Source organism: Camellia sinensis, chromosome 8, assembly GCF_055761805.1.
Source record: "Camellia sinensis isolate YWXY chromosome 8, ASM5576180v1, whole genome shotgun sequence".
In the NCBI taxonomy this organism is placed as follows: Eukaryota; Viridiplantae; Streptophyta; class Magnoliopsida; order Ericales; family Theaceae; genus Camellia; species Camellia sinensis.
Genome location: NC_138968.1, coordinates 191,319,877 through 191,330,841, shown reverse-complemented (window position 1 = coordinate 191,330,841; position 10,965 = coordinate 191,319,877). Strand labels below are relative to the sequence as shown.

At 37.0% G+C, this 10,965-nt stretch overlaps 2 protein-coding genes across 3 annotated transcripts; one reads left to right on the top strand and one right to left on the bottom strand.

The window, feature by feature from the left end:
- Positions 1-205: 205 nt before the first annotated feature.
- On the top strand, positions 206-6,226 carry TRN1 (tornado 1). The gene is made up of 3 exons (XM_028271238.2): positions 206-2,803; positions 2,903-4,146; positions 4,648-6,226. Exons 1-3 carry the CDS (start codon positions 1,291-1,293, stop codon positions 6,022-6,024), a joined length of 4,134 nt encoding a protein of 1,377 aa, XP_028127039.2. The 5' UTR covers positions 206-1,290; the 3' UTR covers positions 6,025-6,226.
- Positions 6,227-6,580: 354 nt separating this feature from the next.
- LOC114323600 (uncharacterized) lies at positions 6,581-9,300 on the bottom strand. Of its 2 annotated transcripts, none has more exons than XM_028271246.2 (2): positions 9,004-9,300; positions 6,581-8,097 (listed from the first exon to the last, which is right to left on the bottom strand). In XM_028271246.2, exon 2 carries the CDS (start codon positions 8,074-8,076, stop codon positions 6,814-6,816), a length of 1,263 nt encoding a protein of 420 aa, XP_028127047.2. In that variant the 5' UTR covers positions 8,077-8,097; positions 9,004-9,300; the 3' UTR covers positions 6,581-6,813. The 2 variants fall into 2 exon arrangements, with proteins under 2 accessions (XP_028127047.2, XP_028127049.2); XM_028271248.2 differs by lacking the exon at positions 9,004-9,300 and adding an exon at positions 8,661-8,974.
- Positions 9,301-10,965: the final 1,665 nt, after the last annotated feature.

The following is a 10,965-nucleotide window of genomic DNA, read 5'->3' as shown; positions in this document are numbered from 1 at the left end:
TTATATATAAGCATCTTAAACCATCTACAGTGATGTACATGATCAAAATGGCGAATCATTTTGTCAATAGTTTAAATGCTTTAAATTTTTCTAGCCACGATAATGTTGTGCACTCGATGAGACTCACTCCACAAAGCTAAAAATTCAACTTCAATAGTAAAGAATCACATCATAAACATCCGTCTATCTCTTTTCTTTTTCTTTTTCTTTTTTTTTTTTTTTTTACAACTATTTATTCAACTAAAAAATTATTATTAAACACATTAATTTTTTTAAATTTATAAAAAAAAAATTAAAAAATTACTAAAAAGTCAAATTCCCGAACGGTTAGTTTATTTAAAATTTATGTTATTGTTTCCATAAAAGAAGGTTAATTTGTCCTGCAATCAAAATTGGCTTTTTTTTTTGCTTTATTGGATTCCCCAATTCCTCAGTGGGAATAGAAGAAAAACAACACAAGAGAGAGAGAGAGAGAGAGAGAGAGAGAGAGAGAAATGTACAACTTTTAACAGCCTAAAAGTTGAAAAAAGTTTTCTACAATGCAGATGGGACCAAAACAAGCAAACCCATTTCAATATATTCCAGTGTTAAAAGTGATAAAATGAGAGCCCGATGATCACAGATCATGTTAGATCATGAACAAGTTCTGTTGGAGGAGATATCTTATGAAATAATAATGAAAAAAGAATAAAAGATAAAGACACTTATTTTCAGACATCATAACCCCTTGTGAGAGAATAAAGAAGAAAAGAAAATAATTGTAATCAATATTCATGTATATTTATAGAATTGTTGATATATTATTGATGACGGGTATAAACAATATAATCAAGATTTCTGATTAGTTTTAATTATAAAAATATAATTATCACATCATTTTAATATAAAATATTGCATAAAAATTTAACAAAGAAAAGCATTTTTCTCAAAAAAGGTATAAAGGAATCGAGCACTTGGCGGCAAGATGGCTAAAAAGAATGCCTTCAAAAACAAGTTGAGAACACAATTTTAATAGAAGACTAAACTCAATGCCCTGTTTATATTGTCATTCCACCGAAAAACCAATAATAAATAAATAAATAAATAAAAGCAACAAGGAAGTTCTTTTCTATGGCATATCACATGACATTTAATCAAAGAAACACCATTTGATCCCATTTTTCAAAACCGTCCTCAGACTATCTTCATTCTTGACCTCCGAATTTACTCTGAAACAATGGTTCCTGCTTCTCTCTGTGTGTAAACCACGCTAGCTCTCTTAACCTGCTAAGAGTTCTCACTATACCAATCATGTCAACAAACCAGAATCTCAGAGATCTTCAATGGGTTCTTCAGGCAATCAAATCCGAAAGCATCAACCTGCACAGCATCTCCTTCTACCTCTCTCAACCGAATTCGGGTTGTCACCAAGAAACAGACAACTCCATGAACATAAACATCTCCAAAGACAGCAATTCACGCTTCTCTCACCTCCTCACAGCTCTAGGAACAGCCAAGAACACCAACTCATCATCCCTACGAAACTTGGAGTTTCACCAGGTTAAGTGGGAACGGCAGCAACTACAAAATCTTGGGGTTTTACTTGAGAACAACACAAACATCAAGCAAATTGTGTTTCAGAAAAACAAGTTTAATGTGGAATGTTTATCGGAATTATCAGAAATTCTGAGAAGAAATGGAGTCGTCAAAGAAATCATGTTTTCAGAATCCGGGATTGGGTCGGCTGGAGCTACCCTCATTGCTTCAGCACTTAAGGTGAACAATAGCTTGGAAGAATTGCAGATATGGGAGGACTCGATTGGGTCCAAGGGAGCAGAGGAGTTCTCGAAGATGATTGAAGTGAATCCGACTTTGAAGCTGTTGACAATCTTTGATTCATATTCGATAACAGCAACCCCACTGATTTCAGCAGTTTTAGCAAGGAACAGAGACATGGAAGTCCACGTTTGGAGCGGTGAACACGGCGAAAAAAGTTCCAAAGTGGTTGAATTCGTACCCGAAAACAACACGCTTCGAATATACCGGCTCGACGTGGCAGGGTCTTGCAGGGTTGCTTGTGCTCTTGGGTGGAATTCAACGGTGAAGTCGCTCGACATGACCGGAGTCCGCCTGAAATCACGGTGTGCCAAGGAGTTCCGGTGGGTTTTGGAACAGAACCGGACCCTGAAAGAGGTGAATCTGTCGAAAACTTGCCTGAAGGACAAGGGAGTCGTGTATGTCGCAGCTGGACTGTTCAAGAATCAGAACCTGGAAAGTTTGTACCTTGATGGAAACTGGTTTAGTGGAATTGGTGTAGAACATTTACTCTGCCCCTTGAGCCGGTTCTCCACCCTGCAATGCCAAGCAAACATAACACTAAAGTCAGTAACTTTTGGAGGGGGAAGAACTAAGATAGGAAGGGATGGTCTTGCAGCGATCCTACAGATGCTGACGACCAACCAGAGCGTGACACGGTTGGGGATATACGATGATGAAAGTTTGAGGCCCGAAGATATTGTCAAAATCTTGAGGAGTTTGGAGAGGAACGCCACTTTAAGGTGCCTGTCGTTACAAGGCTGCAAAGGAGTGAACGGTGAGTTGGTGTTGCAGGCCATAATGGAGGCAATACAGATCAATCCTTGGCTTGAGGACCTTGATCTTGCAAGAACGCCGCTGCAGACTTCAGGGAAAACAGATGGGATTTATCAGAAATTGGGTCAGAATGGAAGGACAGAACCAGAAACAGAAACAGATTTGCTCAAGGACATGCCAATGGTGGTGCCCAAGAGCTGCCGAGTCTTCTTCTGCGGGCAAGAATATGCTGGTAAGTTCTGAATTGGTAGTGAAACTGATCTTTGTTTATCATCCTTTAGAACACAGAATTCAGTATTGGAACTCATCAGTCTTTTCATTTCACGTGCAGGTAAAACTACGTTATGCAACTCCATATCCCAGAACTTCAATTCCTCAAAGCTGCACTACATTGATCAAGTAAGAACCCTAGTGAACCCAGTAGAGCAAGCTGTTAAAACAGTAGGAATGAAGATAAAAACTTTCAAAGACGAAGACACAAAGATTTCAATATGGAACCTCGCTGGTCAGCATGAGTTTTATTCCCTCCATGATCTCATGTTCCCAGGACATGGAAGTGCATCGTTTTTCCTGATCGTATCGAGTCTGTTTAGAAAACCCAACAACAGAGAACCAAAGACTCTGACTGAGATCGAAGAAGACCTCCAATATTGGCTTAGGTTCATAGTTTCCAATTCAAGAAGAGCAGTCCAACAGTGCATTCTACCGAATGTAACTGTAGTCCTCACTCACACCGACAAAATCAATCAACCATCACAGAACTTGCAGGCTACTGTAAACTCAATTCAGAGATTACGAGATAAATTCCAGGGCTTTGTTGAGTTCTACCCAACAGTATTTACAGTCGATGCAAGATCGTCAGCATCTGTGAGTAAGCTCACTCATCACCTTCGAAAGACAAGCAAGACAGTACTCCAAAGGGTTCCTAGAGTGTATGAGATTTGCAATGATCTGACACAAATTCTATCAGATTGGAGATCGGAGAACTACAACAAGCCAGCAATGAGGTGGAACGAGTTTGGTGAGCTATGCCAGGTTCGAGTTCCATCCTTGAGAATTCGCTCAAGACACGATAAGAAAGAGAAGGCAGAGATGAGGAGGCGGGCTGTTGCTAATTGCCTTCATCATATAGGCGAGGTGATATATTTTGACGAACTGGGGATTCTAATCTTGGATTGCGAGTGGTTTTGTGGTGAAGTGTTGGGTCAACTAACAAAATTAGATGTTAGAAAGCAAAGCTCGACAGAAAATAAGGGATTCATAAGCAGAAAAGAGTTGGAGAAGATTCTAAAAGGGAGTTTGCAGAGCCAGATTCCTGGGATGGGTTCGAAGGTTTTTGAGAACTTGGACGCCAGTGATCTTGTGAGAATGATGCTGAAATTGGAACTGTGTTACGAACAAGATCCTAGAGATCCAAATTCACTCCTGCTGATTCCTTCCATTCTGGAAGAAGGTAGGGGGAGGCCACAGAGATGGCAGTTAAACATGCCCGACTGTGTCTACACAGGGCGACATCTAGAGTGTGATGATTCGAGCCACATGTTTCTCACACCAGGCTTCTTTCCCCGCTTACAGGCAAGATTTTTCTTCTTTATTCTGTCTATTTTTCATTATTTGTTTCTTGTGCTTCTCTTACCAGTTTTTAGAAATTGATTATACACGTAAGAAGCAAAAGTATATCATCATTATAGTTTAAGGAGTTACTTAATCACCACTAGTTTTCACGATCTTAAAATTATGAGAATGCAATATCAGTACAATAGTATTAAATGGGAATTTTGATACTTCACTGATAAATTTGTGTCCTTAAAAACGATAGTGTATCATTGTCCTTGGTTGTCATCATTGTTGTTGCATACTCTCGATTGGTGTTCTATTTAATTTGTATAATTCAAATCTTACAAAACACACCTTGTTAATGGAAGTTTCATACTACTAAGGTATCGGACATTCGTGTCAAACCAACTAACAATAGAGGCTTATAAGCCACCAGACATGTTACTAAAACTACTAAAAGTAACAATTTTAAAGCAATCATATTTGAGTTGTGACCAAGGTCATTGATTTGCAAACCAGGTTCATCTCCACAACAGAATCATGGGGTTAAAGAACCAACATGGAGCAACTTACAGTCTTGAGAAGTACCTCATCTCAATCAATATCAATGGTATCCATGTCAGAGTAGAGCTCGGAGGGCAGTTGGGTTACTACATCGACGTCCTTGCGTGCTCCACCCATAATTTGACAGAAACTTTAAGACTCTTGCATCAGCTTATAATACCCACAATACAGAGCCTCTGCCATGGTGTCACGTTGACTGAAAACATTCTACGCCCAGAATGTGTCAGAAATCTAACACCTCCGAGATACAGAAAAACCCAATTTGTGCCTCTGCAACAATTGAAAGAGGCACTACTCTCGGTCCCTGCAGAAAGCATGTATGATTATCAGCATACGTGGAGTTCAGTCTCGGACTCTGGCAACCCTGTTTTAACCGCTGGTTTTGATTTTGCCAGAGACCTCCTATCAGATGATGACTTTCGGGAAGTACTGCATCGAAGATATCATGACCTACACAACCTTGCTGTGGAATTGCAAGTCCCACCGGAAAACGACCCAGATGAATTAGATCATGCTACAGGTGAAGAAAAAGTTGATCCAACATTTGGAGGAATTGCCAAGGGGGTTGAACAAGTTTTGCAGAGACTGAAGATCATTGAACAAGAAATCAGAGATTTGAAGCAGGAGATTCAAGGGCTTAGATATTACGAACACAGACTTCTAATTGAGCTTCATCGCAAAGTGAACTACCTTGTCAACTACAATGTCCAACTTGAAGAAAGAAAAGTCCCCAACATGTTCTATTTTGTCAGGACAGAGAACTACTCGAGAAGATTGGTTACCACCATGATTTCTGGCATGAATGCAGTCAGGCTGCACATGTTGTGCGAATACCGGCAAGAAATGCACGTGGTTGAAGATCAGTTGGGTTGCGAACTAATGCAAATCAACAACGTGGCAGTGCAGAGCTTGGCTCCGTACATGAAGAAGTTCATGACGCTGCTAACATTTGCTCTCAAGATAGGAGCTCATTTAGCAGCTGGAATGGGACAAATGATACCGGATTTGGGCAAAGAAGTTGCACATCTGGCAGACTCTTCGCTTCTGACTGGGGCAGCAGGTGCAGTTGCAGCTGGCGCTGTTGGGGCTGCAGCTGCTGGACGTATTGAGGGAAGCAGAAACAGAAGCTCAAGGGACATTCACCAAGATCAAAGAACAGCACAGCAATGGGTTATTGATTTTTTAAGGGATCGAAGTTGTTCGACTGGAAGAGAAATCGCTGAGAAGTTTGGATTATGGAGAGTGAGGTACAGGGACAGTGGCCAGATTGCATGGATTTGCAGGAGGCACTTGTACACTAGAGTAAACGAAGTAATTGAAGTACCAATTTGAATTTGTGTTAGTAGTTTATTGGGTGGGGAAGTCTCTCTTTCCTTTTTCTCTTCTTCTTCTTCTTCTTCTTCTACTTTTTTTTTTTTTCGTTTTCTTTTTTGGTTGTTGTGGGTTGGGTCAAGAGGGGGATTCAATCACATCATTCGCATTTTATGAATGCCTCAATAATTTTTTCTTTTCAATAAAAATTATCTTCTGCTAACTACAAGACCAGATCTTATCAATCACGATTTCTGTCAATCAGATTTTTTCCAAAAATCATAAAGATGTAACAAATTTACACCATCAGACACAACCAAGCCTGTAACTGAGGAAGTAGATGGAGAAAGCTGGGAGATCTTGAAGCCTCTATAGATGGCCAAAACCAAAATCATGGATGTTTTGGCCTAACCCAAGTTTTTGCCATGAATCTTGTATGCAGGACCGTAATATCATCCATGCAATAATTGCATATTAGTATACAGAGACTTGATTACACAATCACAGACAACAGACGAAAGGAAGCAATTTACATTGCTCATCTTCGCATCATCAAAAGCTAGTACCACAAAAAATATATAAAAAACATAATATAACTCCATATGCACTAAAAGCAAATGTCATAGTACAAATTTTGTCAAGCATACAAGTCCTGAGTTTTCCATCATCTAAACATCCAAATGTTACAACATACATAGGATAGCACCACATTACATACTACATTATTGACATTAATTAGCACGGGCATTAGTCTTGATTCTAATTCCTAAAGTCACCTGTGTTTCCTCTTCTGACTGGTGAAACAAAAGCTCAGAAGAAAGCCCTACTCCCATAAAACACACGGGAGCTGGTGTTCTTTGATGCTGGTAATTTCTGATCAGAACTTGAACTTTCAGAACTGGTAGGCCCACTCTCAATGTCCATTGGAAGCTTCATCTTAGCCAATGACTCGGTAAATTGCTGCATGCTTTTCATGTACATGTCCACTATGTCCTGTTGCACCACTTCTTGCTTTGGTTCAATGTTAACTGTAGCAACGGGCTTGGAAAATGCATTAACTGCCACCCCGCCTGAGGCTTTACTTTCAGCATCTCCGACATACTCTCTTTTATCCTTCAGATTATTCTTTGGAGGCAAAAATGATTCTTGATTTGGAGAATTAGAAGCTCCGGGCGTGACACAGGACTGAGAACTTGCAGGAAGCGATTCAGATGGAGACCCGTTAGTCAACACACTGCTAGGGGGCGAGTCATGATGCTTTGGAAGCTGGATTGGCTCAACAGTGCCAGTTGAGAAGCTTTCAACAACATGTACACCAATTTCTGAACTAGGTTGATTTTCAGGATCTGAAGAGACAAAGCTCTCAGAACTCTGGGAATCCAAATTGGTAAAATACTCTGAAACCATCAGTTGATTCTCATTCACAATCTTTGGATCTGGGAACTCAATCTGGTCAAACTCACTTGACTCAGTTACTTCCGAGTCCTGGAGAACCGTGTTTTGAGCTGTGGAAGCTGGCAGTGCCATCACTTCCGGTGACGCTCCGGTATAAGAGAGAGACAATTGAACAAACCCTGCTGGGGAATGGAAGAGATCAGTTGAGGAGAGAGAGAACTCCTTTTCTAACTTCCCATTCTTGATGACAACTTCAGACAGAGGCACCAAAGCAAACCCTAGCAATTGGTCCTCAAGATAATTCCTCACCCTGCTCAACATCCATATCTCACATTTGAGAAAGGAACCTATTGTCCGAACATCGAGTCGGAGTTTCTCGTTGAAGACCGGATTCTTCCCACCGCCATTGATGATCTGAGTGGAGACTGCATTTTCCGGATCACTAGTAAGGCAAATCTTAGCATAAACATCTTGCTTTTGGTATATGCAGATGTTATGGATGTCCCTGGCTTGATGTATGTAAACATCAAGAACACCAATGGCTTCCTTGATTTGAAGCTCAATTTTCCGGGACAAGCAACCGGGATTCCGAGTGACAGGATCAGCATTCTGCTTCTCAGGCTCAGGAAAAACAGAGGAGCCCTTGAATGGAGACACCACAGATTGAGGGGAATCCATGAAACCAACCAGAAATTAAACCTGGAAAACAAAAGCAAATTAATTCAACTCAAAACCCCAGAGCTTGAAGCCAACAAGAAAAACCAATTATTAAATCAAAATCTTACAATATAACTAAAAAAAAAAACTCCCAGTCCTTTCAAAACAAATACTTTAAGAGATATCGGCTTAACGAAAAGGGGATTTGTGCTTTCAACAAAACTCAAATTCAAAGCTAAATTGAGAACTTCAGTATTTCTTTGAACTCAAAATCCAACAACTGCGAAGTTAAAAGAAAACCCTAATCAAACCCCTAGATAGAATAGACGCCCATTCTATCCAATTAAATCCTAAGAACAAAATTGATGCCAAATTTAGAATCTAGGAACTTAAAACTCTCACCAACTTACCAATTCACAAATCCAAACACCCTAGAAATAGGTGGAATTAAGACAATTTTCAAAACCCAGAAGGCAAAATTGTGGATTTATGGTTCTCTGAACTTAAAACACAGCATAAGAACCAACCACGAATCCAAAAACCTTGCTTGAGCTAAGGTACATGTATAATTTGCAAAATGGCAAAAAAAAAAAACGAAAAGATACCTGTCGGCTGAACTACCCCAAATCCCAGAAACAAGCAAAACCCAAGTTTTAAAAATAGGCAAAACCCACGAACAATTACATCAATATATGAACAGATTCTGATAAAGCAACAAACTTTTACTCATGAAAACACTACTACCACCGGAATCTAAGGGCAAAGAAAGCAAAAACAGTAGCTTAGATCTCACGGATTCCCAAAAACAAACAAGATTTAAACTTGAATCAACCTAAAAGAAAAAAAAAAAAAAAAAAAAAAAGCACATTAAATGAACAGAGAAGTGAAAAGCACAAAAGATAAAGAAAAAGGGTTTAAAGGAGTGATATGGGTCAGTTTCTTTCTTGCCTTTTAGTCCAAAGTCAAACCGATTTCTGTAGAATCAGTAGAGCTCAAATCCGAATTTTTGTCGACGATCGAGTTCGTGAATCGAGGCGATTGTTTTGTAAAACAATACGATCGCATAAACAATCACTACAATCGTGAATCGAGGCGCTTTCGAGGAATCACTGGTGAAATGTAAGCAAAGGATAAGAAGGAAGAATGTGAAGAATAAAAAAATCTTGCCGAATTTATGAAGGTGTTGAACCTTGTCGGAAGTCTTGGTGTTTGTGTAGTATATAGATTATCCCATTTTATTTTCCTTTTTTCACATTATTAGAGCATAAAAGTAGCAACAATGATTCATCCCACTAAAAATATTACCACTAATAGCATTAATGCATTAAAAAAATATACAACTCCAAAATTAAAACATCACATCATTAATGGCGGGACCCACTGCCACCTAATTAGTGGGACCACTAATTAGTGCTCCCAAGCATTTTTCTAAAAGTAGATAGATTGTGAATAGCATTTTATTTTATTTTATTTTATTTTATTTTATTCTAACTGTTTATATATATATATATATATATATTTTTTATAAATATAATTACTCATACGTCATTTGGTAAAAATATATGATATGTTTTGTTTGTGTTTGAGAGATGTGTTTTAGAGATAAAAAGTACGAAAAGTTGTTTAGTTTGGTTTTTTTCAAAAAGATGTTTTGAAAAATTATTTTGAGAGAGAGTTTTGGAAAAAGTGATTGATTTGATGTGTGTGAGAGAGAGATTTGTTTGGAAAACTTGTTTGGTTTACAAGTTTTGAGAAATTTTTTTGAAAAAATTTGTTTGGTTTGATTACTTTTAAAAATTTATTTGTAGAAAAAATTCCTCAAAAATTTTTCAAAAATACAAACCAAACGAACCCATAGAATTTTTTTTTATAATTTTGAAAATAAATCTCACTCTTTCAAATTTTTAATTACATAACAAATTATTATTATTATAAAGAGTCATTCATATTTTAAACAAATCTCATAAATATATATTTGTAATATATTTAAATTTTTATTTTTTAATTTTTTTTATAATACAGAATATTTGGTTAGGTTTTTATTGATAAAAATATAATTAAGTCTTATTTTGTTACAAAAATTATTGGTGAGCCATATTAAGGGGTTGTTTGAGATGTTCTAAATAAGTGTATTTTTTGACTTTTTATAAAATATGAGTTGGGTTTGAAGTGATGTGGTAGAGAGATAATATGACTTAAATAAGATGATGTGACTTAAATAGGAGTGACTTTTTAACTTTTTGACTTTTTTAAAATATGAGTTGGGTTTGAAGTGATGTGGTAGAGAGATAATATGACTTAAATAAGATGATGTGACTTAAATAGGAGTGACTTTTTAACTTTTTGACTTTTTTAAGAGATGACAAATAAGGCCTAAATTTTAATACGAACAAGGGTTTGTTTGGGAAGTAGATTGGCTTTTTGAATTTTTTGACTATTTTAGTTTAGGGTAAAAAAAAGCCTGGTTTAGAAAGGGTTTTTGGCTTTTTAAACTTTTTTGTGAGAGCAAAAATGTAATGATTATAGGTTGAATGTGATATTTTGTCTTATTAGGTTAAAAAACTTATTTTATTTTTTAAGACTATTTTAACCAAAAAAAGCCCAACTTTTGACTTCCGAAGCCTAAATTTTATTTTTCATAATTTATTACTAAAACATTAATCTTCATAAGAGTTGTATAAATATGAATAAGAATTGTATAAATAATTTTAATTTACTTAAAAATAATATTTTTAATTGTAAAAACTAAACAACTTATATCAAACAAAATTATAAACAACTATTTAATCAAAAAATTATGGAGAGACAACATAAAATGATGAATCCTATGCCTATCTTTTTTTAATAAAATTTGTTTATTTTTAAAATTAAAAAAAAATAGATGGATTGTATAATTTTGAACATAATTCT

What these genes read in the sequence shown, in the direction of transcription:
- TRN1 (XM_028271238.2), top strand. Translation starts at nt 1,291, where the DNA reads ATGTCAACAAACCAGAATCTCAGAGATCTTCAATGGGTTCTTCAGGCA. An exon ending in CTGCGGGCAAGAATATGCTG is followed by an intron (nt 2,804 to 2,902) that starts GTAAGTTCTGAA and finishes TTTCACGTGCAG; the next exon opens with GTAAAACTACGTTATGCAAC. An exon ending in GCTTCTTTCCCCGCTTACAG is followed by an intron (nt 4,147 to 4,647) that starts GCAAGATTTTTC and finishes TTTGCAAACCAG; the next exon opens with GTTCATCTCCACAACAGAAT.
- LOC114323600 (XM_028271246.2), bottom strand. Translation starts at nt 8,076, where the DNA reads ATGGATTCCCCTCAATCTGTGGTGTCTCCATTCAAGGGCTCCTCTGTT.